Consider the following 16,149-nt stretch of genomic DNA (forward strand, 5'->3'; position numbering starts at 1 on the left):
TGTGCGTACGGTACGATAAACCCCTAAAAACATGTTGTTTGGGATCAGTTTACCAAATCCTAGGATGAGAAGTCAGCTACCTGCAGGATTTCCCGCAGCGTGTGTTTAGTATGGCAAAACGGCGAGCAACCTCTATGCTCACCTGAGAACACAACTACGGTAACTTTCAGCATTCTTCTGTCGTCTCTGGGAGTGCAGTTATTTCCACGGCATCAACACTGAACATGAAGCAAGTAGTTGATGACAAACGTTGCTGTGACGCAACGTTCTGGTCCTCAGTATGGTGTTGCTGAGTTGGAGGCTATTGTGCCTCAACTTTTGAAAGACGTACTGTAAAGTTGGAAACTTTCGCAAGTGATTAAATTTTGCTACTTTTGCAGCCATTGCGCATTCTGGAGAAGAAAAATCGCCACAAACTGCTCAGCACGTACGTGCATTGTAGACAGCACAACTACATGATTAAAAAAGAGGTAAAAATCGCAAAATATTCTCATCACAAACCAGCCGCATTCATGAAAACGCAAAATTTGTGTGCCACAAAAGTTTATTGCTATACTGTATTCAAAAATTCCACTATTTTCTTGCCTATGCCGGTTCGTGCGCGAGTACGCACGTGCGACGAGAATGTTAGAGAATGTTCGTTCGTTCGTTCGTTAACATCAAGAACGTTCGAATACTCAAATTTTATGTTCGTTTCAGCCCTAGTGTCATGGAGCGGGGCGCTTGATTTCAATCCCCCCTTATTCATAGATTTGTTTCATGATTTGTTTCATGATGTTTCTACCCGCAACTGTATATGCCCTTGTTTTGCAGCCAAATGGCTCCATGCCAACGATTCTGTATACGCCGCAGCAACTCCAGCACTCAGACCCAGGGTGACTGAGCGGTTTGCAGAGGACGCATGTCAGGAGCACGGATTTCATCTCATTACCAAGGATTGGCTACAAGAACATGGCCATGTGTTAACAGAGCGCTGGCTAGGGACATTGGCCTTACTGCATAAGCACAAGCAAGCACCTTACCACGTCGCGTCAATCCGAGCCAATGGAAGTTCCCTTCACAGAACCGTAACATTTAGCGCGCAAAAGCAGACGTTTCAGAATGCCACAAAAAAAACTCAAGCCCAGATTCTCTGTGTCAGTAAGTGAGACAAGGCTTCTTAAATGGCTGACCATGCGCAAGTAGTGCTCTGCCCTTGTGTGTGACATCAGCACGATGAGGACTGTTGTGCATTTGTGTAACATGTGTCCTGTGCCAGCGTGAACTGTGCGAACAGGGTTTGTGCTAATAATGTGCCACCATGTACGATGTGACCTTGCTATGTGCAAACATCGTATTCAAGCATTTCTTGTACGCACAATGGACAGCTTGCGACAGCTCACGACAGGCAGATTCTTGTCGCAACTGTCGCAAATCGCGTGTTGCGTCGCAGAAAGTTGTATTCGGCCTTTAGAGAGTAATGCAATTGACTTTTTGTTGTCCTGTTCTGCACAGAGACCTGTGAGACCGGTTTTCTTGGACCAAACCTGAGTTGTGTATGCAACCGCACCTCAACCTATGGTCAATATTGTGAAAAGGGTAAGACACCGAGCCATTCGGGTTTTCGTTTTGTTTTTATCTGAGAATGCGCATGTGAAAGTCATGGAAAGCCTTGTACCTTGGATGAAGCATTTGCTGGAGATGGCTGACATTGCCTACGGCTAATTGGTTCTTATAATGTGTTAACTCGTGCTCAAAGGTGTCATTGATTGAGTGCGAGCAGGCAGTACAGTCTGAGCAACACTGGCCCAATCGAACAAAGCAACGGTGTAGTACGCAAAATGCACGCATGTCGTACAAAAATTCTGTGAAGGCTGCCAAAAACGCCAACGTCCATTTCCACTCCAGCGACTCCCGGATACGGCCAGATCAGGCCAATTGATCACGCACTTGCTCGGAACGCACTTGCTCGGGATTCGCCCTGTCGATCATGCCCACCTCAGTCAAATGTTTGAGACCTAGTTCTGACTAAATGATAATTGTCTCGATTTCCACTAAGCATAGAGTAACATCCCGTGCATTTATCTATGCCACTCCGTGCATGCGTTTATTGATGGGCGTTGCAGCATGCAAGTGCTTGAATCAGGGTCGGTGTGACAACAAAGGTGAATGCAGCTGCCCGAAAGGATTCACCGGAGACAAGTGCCAACTCGGTAAGTAGAAGAGATTTAAGTAGAAGAGATTTAGTTTTCTTCAAGTATTCTTTTTCAGTTCCCTTGGGATTTTCTAATCATGCACTGAGAAGTACTTTGACTCACTAATGAAGGAGTCCACGCATTTTGGACGTGATCGTACAAGGCATATAAGAAATTCTATGGCAACAGTCCATGGTAACCATGGAAACAGGGTGTGGAATTTTGCATTCCACTGCAACGGCAATCGATATGCCGAATAGGTCGAAATTCACTTTGGACGGAGTTGCAAGCGCTCCGACAGAAACATGGGCGCCCATTTTGACAATTGATAAAATTGCACATATGCAATGCCCTGGATATAGTCTTGCATTTGCGCCATTACTTTGTCCTACAAGGACCTCATCTCAACAATTGTTTCAACAAGATTCTCAAGCAACAGCACTTTTGCAGCGCGATTTCTTGGGTTCTACCGGTAATACCCGTGGTCTTACCGGTAGGACGGCATGCAAGCTATCATTAACATTCCAGAATCATGGGTGGTCAATATCATTCTGGAATTGCCCAACCAAATGCAACCTTAGTCTGTCTGACTTCATGTCTGGCTGATTCACTCTCTTCCTCTTCTTCCCCTTCCTTGCGATGTGTGATGCAGTTGTGTGTACGCACCCGTGGGTGAAAAAGAACAAAGTATGCGAATGTACGGCCAGACTAGATGGACCTAACTGCACAGAAGGTAAGTGCTGAAGAAAGCTGCTGTAATGTATGTAGGTATTATTATTATCAAGAGTACATAACCCCCCAGAGTGTGCAACGCCGATCCAGCTCTGTGTAGGGTCTTGGTCGAGCGGAATCGGATCTTCTGATGTCATGCGTACACTTCACACCAGCGCAAGGCCGGTCTCGAGGCAGGGCACCATTGTTTTTGATCCAAGAGTACCCGCGACTCCCCGGGTTCCCCTCAGATGTGTACGGTATTATGACGCAAAGATCCGATTCCGCTCGACCAAGACCCTATGCAGAGCTGGATCAGGCGTTGCACACTCTGGGGGGTTATGTACTCTTGTTATTATCTTTATTCTCACGGTGGCCGTAGCCAATAAGAGAGAGACAGTACTATGTGTTATCAATCAGAGTGGGTGCAATAAACCGGGAGAAACAGTGGCTAGTGGCAGCCGTGGTTTGGGTGCTTCATAGTAAAGACGAGGAAGTAAGTATATCCATTGCGAGGGCAGGTAGGCGACAGACCTTGATTAAAATACTATACCTATGCTGGGCTACATAGGCATGTCAGAGAATGTATGACCTAGGCTCTCACGTATGCTTGAATGTTGTATTTTGAAGAGAAGAAAACAACTCATGCGGGCTTCTCCGACCTATTCTGCAACATAATATCATGCTCAGTTTGTAGCCGGAATGTGATAATTTTAAACTGATTGGGAGAGCATATGGCGGCTACAAGAATTCTGGCTAATCTGAACACTGCAACTAGATTACACCAAAAGGGGCGAAGAAGCTACAATATTGTGTTGCATTGTAAATAAACTGATCTAAGCTACAAATTAATACATCTCTGCACTTGAAGTGTAAAGCAGCGTACACGGAAGTCAATGCTGTGCCCCTACCCCTTCGGCAAAAATATTGATATGGGGAGTTGGACACCCTTGTGAGTGGTTAAAAGAGCTGGTTTGAGGCGTCCATGATGATGGGCAAGGGCATGTGAACAATTTCTCGACAGTCCGTTATTCTGTTTCTTTTCGTGTGCTTTGGAAAATGCGTGAATATTCCCAATCACTGCTGCAGCATGCAAATGCTTGAATGATGGCCAGTGCACTGAAAATGGCACCTGCATCTGCCGGAAAGGTTTCCATGGAGATCAGTGTCAGCACAGTAAGTATATGCCGTATGAAGTAAATCCCTGTTTTGTTCATGTGTTCTGGAATATTGTAAAATGCCTAATGTTTGCGACGGATTAATGTTCGCTATTTTCGCGAGAAGAGCGTAATGCGAATATTAACCAGCGTGAAATCGAGCTTCAACAGTGGGTGTATGTAGGTGGCCCCTGTGCTTCGCGACCTTTTGCCATCGCAAATTTGTTGGTTCTAAGAAATCGCGAAAATTTAGTGACGCGAATATTGGGCGATTTGCAGTAGTTGAAAGCTCGGCTGCTGTTCATTATGATTATTTTGGCTGTGAGCTGCGCTTGGTGGGTCTCTACATTTGTGGCATTCTCCGTCCGCACGACGTACACGCCAGTGTCCGAGTTCACAAGGCCCATCGGCACTATACAACAGGACAGCTAACTCCATGGACCTGCAAGCGGAAAAGTCTGCAGAAAAAAAATTGACTGCCATCACCAGAACTACAGTAAAACCTGGTTTAAACGACCACTCCACGGTGCAAGCAAAAGCGGTCATTAAAGCTAGGTGGTCTTTAGAACCAGGTCCCACAGTGTCTGTGTAGAACTGTCAGTGCATGGGAAAATAGTTGTGTGTACGCACCCGTGGGTGAAAAAGAACAAAGTATGCGAATGTACGGCCAGACTAGATGGACCTAACTGCACAGAAGGTAAGTGCTGAAGAAAGCTGCTGTAATGTATGTAGGCATTATTATTATCTTTATTCTCACGGTGGCCGTAGCCAATAAGAGAGAGACAGTACTATGTGTTATCAATCAGAGTGGGTGCAATAAACCGGGAGAAACAGTGGCTAGTGGCAGCCGTGGTTTGGGTGCTTCATAGTAAAGACGAGGAAGGAAGTATATCCATTGCGAGGGCAGGTAGGCGACAGACCTTGATTAAAATACTATACCTATGCTGGGCTACATAGGCATGTCAGAGAATGTATGACCTATGCTCTCACGTATGCTTGAATGTTGTATTTTGAAGAGAAGAAAACAACTCATGCGGGCTTCTCCGACCTATTCTGCAACATAATATTATGCTCAGTTTGTAGCCGGAATGTGATAATTTTAAACTGATTGGGAGAGCATATGGCGGCTACAAGAATTCTGGCTAATCTGAACACTGCAACTAGATTGCACCAAAAGGGGCGAAGAAGCTACAATATTGTGTTGCATTGTAAAAAAAAACTGATCTAAGCTACAAATTAATACATCTCTGCACTTGAAGTGTAAAGCAGCGTACACGGAAGTCAATGCTGCGCCCCTACCCCTTCGGCAAAATATTGATATGGGGAGTTGGACACCCTTGTGAGTGGTTAAAAGAGCTGGTTTGAGGCGTCCATGATGATGGGCAAGGGCATGTGAACAATTTCTCGACAGTCCGTTATTCTGTTTCTTTTCGTGTGCTTTGGAAAATGCGTTATTCTGTTTCTTTTCGTGTGCTTTGGAAAATGCGTGAATATTCCCAATCACTGCTGCAGCATGCAAATGCTTGAATGACGGCCAGTGCACTGAAAATGGCACCTGCATCTGCCGGAAAGGTTTCCATGGAGATCAGTGTCAGCACAGTAAGTATATGCCGTATGAAGTAAATCCCTGTTTTGTTCATGTGTTCTGGAATATTGTAAAATGCCTAATGTTTGCGACGGATTAATGTTCGCTATTTTCGCGAGAAGAGCGTAATGCGAATATTAACCAGCGTGAAATCGAGCTTCAACAGTGGGTGTATGTAGGTGGCCCCTGTGCTTCGCGACCTTTTGCCATCGCAAATTTGTTGGTTCTAAGAAATCGCGAAAATTTAGTGACGCGAATATTGGGCGATTTGCAGTAGTTGAAAGCTCGGCTGCTGTTCATTATGATTATTTTGGCTGTGAGCTGCGCTTGGTGGGTCTCTACATTTGTGGCATTCTCCGTCCGCACGACGTACACGCCAGTGTCCGAGTTCACAAGGCCCACCGGCACTATACAACAGGACAGCTAACTCTTTAGAACCAGGTCCCACAGTGTCTGTGTAGAACTGTCAGTGCATGGAAAAATGGTCCATGTTAAGAGCAGGTGGTCGCTAAACCCAGAGGTCGCTTACACCAGGTTTTACTGTATAGCTGTGATGGTCCGATGATATTTCTGATCATTGTAGTAAACAAATTCTGAAAAGGACTGCGGTATCCCTACTGAGCAAGTGTACGTCTTGTTAGGCTGCGGTCCAGTTGTGTGCTATTTCACCTGACCGTGTCTTGCATGTGTACTGTGTTATGTTCAGCTTTCAAGACAAAGTGCCTGGGTACAGATAAGGCAATGTACACCTGGATGGCTCTCGCCGGCTTGCCGTGTCATCCACACCTCGACGGTGACAGCTGCCAGAAGAAAACGAACTTGACGCGTGCCCGCCAGATGTGCAAGAGAAGAGGATACGACGTGGTAGACTATAATGCCTTCACCAGTCAGACGCTTGGCGTGCGAGACTGCATGGAAGAATTGCTCAACAAGATGATGGCAAGCAATTTCAACAGCCCTATCACAATATGGACATCTTTCTTGAGGGCTGGCAAGCATGTCATGTACAAGAAGGGCAAGAACAACTTAAGAGAAGAGTTACATGATAGTAGTGGATCAAGCGAGATGATGGCGAGCGGTCACAGCAACCCTATCTCCCTATCGTCAGGGCAAGAACTAGTTAAGAACAAGTTACATGATAGTAGTGGAGCAAGCCATCTTGATGGCGAGATGATGGCGAGCGGTGACAGCAACCCTATCATCCTATCGTCAGGGCAAGAACTAGTTAAGAACAAGTTACATGATAGTAGTGGAGCAAGCCATCTTGATGGCGAGATGATGGCGAGCGGTGACAGCAACCCTATCTTCCTATCGTCAGGGCAAGAACTAGTTAAGAACAAGTTAAGAAAGGAGTTACATGATAGTAGTGGAGCAAGCCATCTCGAGATGATGGCGAGCGGTGACAGCAACCCTATCTCAATATCGGCATCGCTCGAAGAGGATGACCAAAATATCATATACCAGCAGGGCAAGAACGAGTTAAGAGAAGAGTTATATGATAGTAATGGAGCAAGCCATCATGATGTCATCTGCGAAGGTAGGCTTTTGCATTGTGATCATATGAACGAGTGAGAGAAATGTTGAGTAGCCAGGGACGAATGGATAGGGTAGGCACGGCAAGAGTTATTACAACCGAGGTTTCTGAGTTCAATTGGAAACTGATCGTTATAGCCAGGTTCAGACCCACACACACGGAACCAAGAGTACATAACCCCTCAGAGTGTGCAACGTCGATCCAGCTCTGCATCGGGTTTTGGTCGAGCGGAATCGGATCTTCTGATGTCATTCGTACACTCCACGCCAGCGCAAGGCCAGTCTCGAGGCAGGGCACCATTGTTTTTGATCCGAGAGTACCCGCGACTTCCCGGGTTCCCCTCAGATGTGTACTGTATTATGACGCAAAGATCCGATTCCGCTCGACCAAGACCCTATGCGCAGCTGGATCAGGCGTTGCACACTCTGGGGGGTTATGTACTCTAGACGGAACCAATCGAAACACTTCTGTCATATTCTTATGTAACCCGGCGTCATACTACTCCCTTCGCTTGACCACCGAGTAATCCGCAACTACGGCATGGTGCTGCTCAATGAAGTCTCCCCAGCCCCATAATTAATGACGTCAACTTGAAAGTCTGTCGGGAGAGCAGGGTATGTGGAAGTTGCACACTCTGGGGGGTTATGTACTCTTGGTATAACCGCTGGGTGATTCCCAACTATGGCACGGTGCTGCTCAATGAAGTCCACCCAGCCCCATGCCTGCAAATATTGGCCGACACCTGAACCTGTCTCAGAATAGGGGTGAAATGGTAGCATTGACCTTTCCATTAGACCGGGTTTTATTGAGCATGACTAGATTGTGAGCACCTGTTATTTAGATTTATTTCATAACTTTTGTCAAAAAGGCAGAAGAGACCAGAGAGAATCGGTTAACTCATAGTTGTAATGCTTTGATTATTTCTGAAAAAACCGAGCGAGTACTCGAGTATTCGGTATAATTGTTTCACCCCTAGAAGAAAGGAATACTATTGTAATAGTACATAGTACACAACGGAACAACAAGGACAATCAAGGCTTGTTTGCTGCTACTTTAAGTTTCATGCTCACGCAATCATCAGGCACTATTGCCTGATGATTGCGTGAGCATGAAACTTAAAGTAGCAGCAAACCAGCCTTGATTGTCCTTGTTGTTCTGTTGTGTATTACGCTCTGCCTTTGTGGTGTTGAGCACTGTCAGCACTCTGGGTACGTCCTTCGGGTAATAGTACATAGAAGTTTTCAGTTGTCACTTGTAGTATGTTCCCCAAGTTCCTTGATTGAGAATCTGACAGTTTGGGTTAAAATCCCAACATTTGGCTTCAGATTTTTCTTCTTTCAGTTCAGATTTTTTTCGAAGTTGAGGAAAAAGTTCTAAGTCCTCGGGCTATTAAAGTGGTCAATAATAAGTGGTCAATAATAAGTGGTCAATAATAAGTGAATAATAAGTGGTCAATAATAAGTGGTCAGTATAAGCGGTCAATATATGCTGATATTTGACCGCTTAGAGATCACAAGTTTCTGTGGGGGTCAATAATAAGAGAGTGATAAATATATTTATCACATGTCACGTGAGTGTTTCCTTGGATCGGGCCAATCACTGGTCTGTATGAGCGGGCAATAAATCAGTCCAACGCCCGCGTCCAAAGCCCATTGTCAGTGACAACCCTGACTGAGACTGTACGCGTGAAATCTACGGGATGTGAACATGATGGGCATGGTGACTGTACGGCGCAGGGTGGCATGTGAAGGCGTGGTCGAAAGTGGCGATCTCAGCTTTCCTCGCGTGACTACGACGACTCTGTAGAATGTACGACTCTACGACGAGTCGCAGTGTAGCATTGAGACGAAGATGGAATTCTTTTTGGAGATGGACATCCCGGCAATGGACATGGCCTCGGACGTCTGCCGTGTGGTGCTTTCAGGGATCATTTGTTCAGTCATGTTGGCAGTCTGACCGTCGGTAAGCTTTTGGATAAGATTCAGTTCTGCTCGAAGTGGCACTGTGATCACAAACAAATATTTGAAATAACACAAATTCAACTCAGCGTCGTGCGTTTTCAGATCCTCGCAAAGTCACTGCCATGTCTATTGCTATGACGATGCGGTGCCGGCACTTTTTTCTGTCTCCGTCTTTCAGTACTGTATACTCTCTGATGGCCTGTAGCAGACTTTTTGTTAGGGTGTAGGAGAAATATCTTCATTGTTCCTGTTTTGATAATGATAGCACATCAATATACATTGTGGTCATAATATGTTGGCATTTGGGCCAATTTCAACAGCAGCCCAATGGTCTGCTCTGTGGGCCATGTGATAAATTCGTTATCGCATGGTTGCTGCGGGCCTTATGGCATATTATTGCCCCTCGAGGTTAGCCCTCGGGCCTACGGCCCTCGGGCTAACCTCTCGGGGCAATAATATGCCATAAGGCCCTTGCAACCATGCGATAACATATACATAGAGAGCTGAATGGGTTAAAGGCTGTGTCCAGTGATAGTAGTGGGACAGGAGGAATGAAACAGAGACGGCGGGAGTAGTGAATGCAACCGAGGTTTCCCTCTTCAAAGAGAAACCTACCGCTCTAGCCAGGGTCATATCCCCGCATGAGTAACCAATTAATTTCATCTGCAAAGAAACATTTCATGCGTATGCTTGTGTCGTAACCCGGTGTTATATTACTCCCTTGATAAAATCGCTGAGTGATTTGCAAATGTTTTGTTTCATGATTTGTTTCATGATGTTTCTACCCGCAACTGTATATGCCCTTGTTTTGCAGCCAAATGGCTCCATGCCAACGATTCTGTATACGCCGCAGCAACTCCAGCACTCAGACCCAGGGTGACTGAGCGGTTTGCAGAGGACGCATGTCAGGAGTACGGATTTCATCTCATTACCAAGGATTGGCTACAAGAACATGGCCATGTGTTAACAGAGCGCTGGCTAGGGACATTGGCCTTACTGCATAAGCACAAGCAAGCACCTTACCACGTCGCGTCAATCCGAGCCAATGGAAGTTCCCTTCACAGAACCGTAACGTTTAGCGCGCAAAAGCAGACGTTTCAGAATGCCACAAAAAAAACTCAAGCCCAGATTCTCTGTGTCAGTAAGTGAGACAAGGCTTCTTAAATGGCTGACCATGCGCAAGTAGTGCTCTGCCCTTGTGTGTGACATCAGCACGATGAGGACTGTTGTGCATTTGTGTAACATGTGTCCTGTGCCAGCGTAAACTGTGCGAACAGGGCTTGTGCTAATAATGTGCCACCATGTACGATGTGACCTTGCTATGTGCAAACATCGTATTCAAGCATTTCTTGTACGCACAATGGACAGCTTGCGACAGCTCACGACAGGCAGATTCTTGTCGCAACTGTCGCAAATCGCGTGTTGCGTCGCAGAAAGTTGTATTCGGCCTTTAGAGAGTAATGCAATTGACTTTTTGTTGTCCTGTTCTGCACAGAGACCTGTGAGACCGGTTTTCTTGGACCAAACCTGAGTTGTGTATGCAACCGCACCTCAACCTATGGTCAATATTGTGAAAAGGGTAAGACACCGAGCCATTCGGGTTTTTGTTTTGTTTTTATCTGAGAATGCGCATGTGAAAGTCATGGAAAGCCTTGTACCTTGGATGAAGCATTTGCTGGAGATGGCTGACATTACCTACGGCTAATTGGTTCTTATATTGTGTTAACTCGTGCCCAAAGGTGTCATTGATTGAGTGCGAGCAGGCAGTACAGTCTGAGCAACACTGGCCCAATCGAACAAAGCAACGGTGTAGTACGCAAAATGCACGCATGTCGTACAAAAATTCTGTGAAGGCTGCCAAAAACGCCAACGTCCATTTCCACTCCAGCGACTCCCGGATTCGGCCAGATCAGGCCAATTGATCACGCACTTGCTCGGAACGCACTTGCTCGGGATTCGCCCTGTCGATCATGCCCACCTCAGTCAAATGTTTGAAATCTTTTATTCTCACGAGTGTTGTTGTTGTTGTTGTTGTTGTTGTTGTTGTGGTTGTTGTTGTTGTTGTTGTTGTTGTTGTTGTCGTCGTCGTCGTCGTCGTCGGCGTCGTCGGCGTCGTCGTCGTCGTTGTTGTTTGAATTCATTATTCTCACGATGGTTGTTCACCAAGTTCACCAAGTGAACAGGCATTTCTGCCTTCTCACCAGGTCCGGAGACCTAGTTCCGAGTAAATGATAAATGTCTCGATTTCCACTAAGCATAGAGTAACATCCCGTGCATTTATCTATGCCACTCCGTGCATGCGTTTATTGATGGGCGTTGCAGCATGCACGTGCTTGAATCAGGGTCAGTGTGACAACAAAGGTGAATGCAGCTGCCCGAAAGGATTCACCGGAGACAAGTGCCAACTCAGTAAGTAGAAGAGATTTAGTTTTCTTCAAGTATTCTTTTTCAGTTCCCTTGGGATTTTCTAATCATGCACTGAGAAGTACTTTGACTCACTAATGAAGGAGTCCACGCATTTTGGACGTGATCGTACAAGGCATATAAGAAATTCTATGGCAACAGTCCATGGTAACCATGTAAACAAGGTGTGGAATTTTGCATTCCACTGCCATGGCAATCGATATGCCATGGTCGAAATTCACTTTGGACGGAGTTGCAAGCGCTCCGACAGGAACATGGCGCCCATTTTGACAATTGATAAAATTGCACATATGCAATGCCCTGTATATAGTCTTGCATTTGTGCCATTACTTTGTCCTACAAGGACCTCATCTCAACAATTGTTTCAACAAGATTCTCAAGCAACAGCACTTTTGCAGCGCGATTTCTTGGGTTCTACCGGTAGGACGCGTGGTCTTACCGGTAGGACGGCATGCAAGCTATCATTAACATTCCAGAATCACGGGTGGTCAATATCAAAAACAGAGAGGTTCCAGGCTGTCCAAGAGAGTGCTCAATACCGAGTGGTAGAGCTGGTTCAAGCAATAGGAGGACAGAGGAAGTGTTTTTACTCAGAGTTTCACACACTAAGCGATCATCAGAAAACAGCTGTTTTCTGATGATCGCTTAGTGCGTGAAACTCTGAGTAAAACACTTCCTCTGTCCTCCTATTGTTTGGTGGTTAATATCATTCCGGAATTGCCCAACCAAATGCAACCTTAGGTTGCGTTTGGTTGGGCATTTTCAGAATGTAAATGAGAACCATTCTGGAATGGGAATCGGCAAGAATCACCTGACCAAACTAACGCGCCAGAATCAATTAGGAATCACTTGACATAGCAATTCCATGATGTCGTTGTGGAACGGCGGCTGTCTTTTCTTTTACCCGACTCTAGTTTCCTTGAGAGAGTCAAGGTACTTCTGAGTGCATGATTTGAGGCACTTGAACCTGGTGCTACATTGTTTGGCTCGTCGCAGCCATTATCATTTTTGATTCCGGAATGAGAATGATCATTCCAGCATGTGAGGTGGAATGATCATTCTCCAAAAAGAATCATTCTCAGCGATTCCCATTCTGGAATCATGTGGAATGTGACCAGCCTAACGCACTTTTTTGACCAGCCAAACGGGCGAGAATGATTCCGAGTGATTCCAAGTGATTCCCATTTGGGAATGTGACCAACCAAACGTAACCTTAGTCTGTCTGACTTCGTGTCTGCCTGATTTACTCTCTTCCTCTTCTTCCCCTTCCTTGCGATGTGTGATGCAGTTGTGTGTACGCACCCGTGGGTGAAAAAGAACAAAGTATGCGAATGTACGGCCAGACTAGATGGACCTAACTGCACAGAAGGTAAGTGCTGAAGAAAGCTGCTGTAATGTATGTAGGCATTATTATTATCTTTATTCTCACGGTGGCCGTAGCCAATAAGAGAGAGACAGTACTATGTGTTATCAATCAGAGTGGGTGCAATAAACCGGGAGAAACAGTGGCTAGTGGCAGCCGTGGTTTGGGTGCTTCATAGTAAAGACGAGGAAGTAAGTATATCCATTGCGAGGGCAGGTAGGCGACAGACCTTGATTAAAATACTATACCTATGCTGGGCTACATAGGCATGTCAGAGAATGTATGACCTATGCTCTCACGCATGCTTGAATGTTGTATTTTGAAGAGAAGAAAACAACTTCCGAGTCCTCATGCGGGCTTCTCCGACCTATTCTGCAACATATGCTCAGTTTGTAGCCGGAATGTGATAATTTTAAACTGATTGGGAGAGCATATGGCGGCTACAAGAATTCTGGCTAATCTGAACACTGCAACTAGATTACACCAAAAGGGGCGAAGAAGCTACAATATTGTGTTGCATTGTAAAAAAAACTGATCTAAGCTACAAATTAATACATCTCTGCACTTGAAGTGTAAAGCAGCGTACACGGAAGTCAATGCTGCGCCCCTACCCCTTCGGCAAAATATTGATATGGGGAGTTGGACACCCTTGTGAGTGGTTAAAAGAGCTGGTTTGAGGCGTCCATGATGATGGGCAAGGGCATGTGAACAATTTCTCGACAGTCCGTTATTCTGTTTCTTTTCGTGTGCTTTGGAAAATGCGTGAATATTCCCAATCACTGCTGCAGCATGCAAATGCTTGAATGACGGCCAGTGCACTGAAAATGGCACCTGCATCTGCCGGAAAGGTTTCCATGGAGATCAGTGTCAGCACAGTAAGTATATGCCGTATGAAGTAAATCCCTGTTTTGTTCATGTGTTCTGGAATATTGTAAAATGCCTAATGTTTGCGACGGATTAATGTTCGCTATTTTCGCGAGAAGAGCGTAATGCGAATATTAACCAGCGTGAAATCGAGCTTCAACAGTGGGTGTATGTAGGTGGCCCCTGTGCTTCGCGACCTTTTGCCATCGCAAATTTGTTGGTTCTAAGAAATCGCGAAAATTTAGTGGCCCGAATATTGGGCGATTTGCAGTAGTTGAAAGCTCGGCTGCTGTTCATTATGATTATTTTGGCTGTGAGCTGCGCTTGGTGGGTCTCTACATTTGTGGCATTCTCCATCCGCACGACGTACACGCCAGTGTCCGAGTTCACAAGGCCCACCGGCACTATACAACAGGATAGCTAACTCCATGGACCTGCAAGCGGAAAAGTCTGCAGGAAAAAAATTGACTGCCATCACCAGAACTACAGTAAAACCTGGTTTAAACGACCACTCCACGGTGCAAGCAAAAGCGGTCATTAAAGCTAGGTGGTCTTTAGAACCAGGTCCCACAGTGTCTGTGTAGAACTATCAGTGCATGGAAAAATGGTCCATGTTAAGAGCAGGTGGTCGCTAAACCCAGAGGTCGCTTACACCAGGTTTTACTGTATAGCTGTGGTCCGATGATATTTCTGATCATTGTCGTAAACAAATTCTGAAAAGGACTGCGGTATCCCTACTGAGCAAGTGTACGTCTTGTTAGGCTGTGGTCCAGTTGCGTGCTATTTCACCTGACCGTGTCTTGCATGTGTACTGTGTTATGTTCAGCTTTCAAGACAAAGTGCCTGGGTACAGATAAGGCAATGTACACCTGGATGGCTCTCGCCGGCTTGCCGTGTCATCCACACCTCGACGGTGACAGCTGCCAGAAGAAAACGAACTTGACGCATGCCCGCCAGATGTGCAAGAGAAGAGGATACGACGTGGTAGACTATAATGCCTTCACCAGTCAGACGCTTGGCGTGCGAGACTGCATGGAAGAATTGCTCAACAAGATGATGGCAAGCAATTTCAACAGCCCTATCACAATATGGACATCTTTCTTGAGGGATGGCAAGCATGTCATGTACAAGGAGGGCAAGAACAACTTAAGAGAAGAGTTACATGATAGTAGTGGATCAAGCGAGATGATGGCGAGCGGTCACAGCAACCCTATCTCCCTATCGTCAGGGCAAGAACTAGTTAAGAACAAGCTACATGATAGTAGTGGAGCAAGCCATCTTGATGGCGAGATGATGGCGAGCGGTGACAGCAACCCTATCATCCTATCGTCAGGGCAAGAACTAGTTAAGAACAAGTTACATGATAGTAGTGGAGCAAGCCATCTTGATGGCGAGATGATGGCGAGCGGTGACAGCAACCCTATCTTCCTATCGTCAGGGCAAGAACTAGTTAAGAACAAGTTAAGAAAGGAGTTACATGATAGTAGTGGAGCAAGCCATCTCGAGATGATGGCGAGCGGTGACAGCAACCCTATCTCAATATCGGCATCGCTCGAGGAGGATGACCAAAATATCATATACCAGCAGGGCAAGAACGAGTTAAGAGAAGAGTTATATGATAGTAATGGAGCAAGCCATCAAGATGTCATCTGCGAAGGTAGGCTTTTGCATTGTGATCATATGAACGAGTGAGAGAAATGTTGAGTAGCCAGGGACGAATGGATAGGGTAGGCACGGCAAGAGTTATTACAACCGAGGTTTCTGAGTTCAATTGGAAACTGATCGTTATAGCCAGGTTCAGACCCACACACACGGAACCAAGAGTACATAACCCCCCAGAGTGTGCAACGCCGATCCAGCTCTGCATCGGGTCTTGGTCGAGCGGAATCGGATCTTCTGATGTCATTCGTACACTCCACGCCAGCGCAAGACCCGGGTTCCCCTCAGATGTGTACGGTATTATGACGCAAAGATCCAATTCCGCTCGACCAAGACCCTATGCGCAGCTGGATCAGGCGTTGCACACTCTGGGGGGTTATGTACTCTTGACGGGACCAATCGAAACACTTCTGTCATATGCTTATGTAACCCGGCGTCATACTACTCCCTTCGTTTGACCACCGAGTAATCCGCAACTATGGCATGGTGCTGCTCAATGAAGTCTCCCCAGCCCCATAATTAATGACGTCAACTTGAAAGTCTGTCGGGAAAGCAGGGTATGTGGAAGTTGCACACTCCGGGGGGTTATGTACTCTTGGTATAACCGCTGGGTGATTCCCAACTATGGCACGGTGCTGCTCAATGAAGTCCACCCAGCCCCATGCCTGCAAATATTGGCCGACACCTGAACCTGTCTCAGAATAGGGGTGAAATGGT

At 46.1% G+C, this 16,149-nt stretch overlaps 2 protein-coding genes across 2 annotated transcripts in view; both read left to right on the forward strand.

Annotated features, from left to right (window-relative positions):
* LOC135821639 (uncharacterized) overlaps positions 1 to 16,149 on the forward strand; it is an 87,737-nt gene that overhangs the window by 50,069 nt on the left and 21,519 nt on the right. Inside the window, exons 34-38 of the mRNA XM_065334635.1 lie at positions 814 to 1,140; positions 1,495 to 1,578; positions 2,106 to 2,192; positions 2,827 to 2,907; positions 6,334 to 7,164. Coding sequence (XP_065190707.1) covers positions 814 to 1,140; positions 1,495 to 1,578; positions 2,106 to 2,192; positions 2,827 to 2,907; positions 6,334 to 7,164 — 1,410 coding nt within the window. The remainder of the gene's footprint in view (positions 1 to 813; positions 1,141 to 1,494; positions 1,579 to 2,105; positions 2,193 to 2,826; positions 2,908 to 6,333; positions 7,165 to 16,149) is intronic.
* LOC135821240 (uncharacterized) lies at positions 1,083 to 15,465 on the forward strand. Its single transcript, XM_065334302.1, has 7 exons — positions 1,083 to 1,140; positions 1,495 to 1,578; positions 2,106 to 2,192; positions 4,659 to 4,739; positions 5,555 to 5,641; positions 13,698 to 13,784; positions 14,600 to 15,465. The coding sequence occupies exon 7, from the start codon at positions 14,635 to 14,637 to the stop codon at positions 15,463 to 15,465; it is 831 nt and encodes a 276-aa protein (XP_065190374.1). The 5' UTR covers positions 1,083 to 1,140; positions 1,495 to 1,578; positions 2,106 to 2,192; positions 4,659 to 4,739; positions 5,555 to 5,641; positions 13,698 to 13,784; positions 14,600 to 14,634.

The sequence above is a fragment of the Sycon ciliatum genome, chromosome 7, assembly GCF_964019385.1.
Source record: "Sycon ciliatum chromosome 7, ocSycCili1.1, whole genome shotgun sequence".
Taxonomy (NCBI): domain Eukaryota; kingdom Metazoa; phylum Porifera; class Calcarea; order Leucosolenida; family Sycettidae; genus Sycon; species Sycon ciliatum.

Excerpts from the sequence above, each read along its gene's own strand:
- LOC135821240 (XM_065334302.1), top strand. The coding sequence starts at position 14,635 with ATGTACACCTGGATGGCTCTCGCCGGCTTGCCGTGTCATCCACACCTC.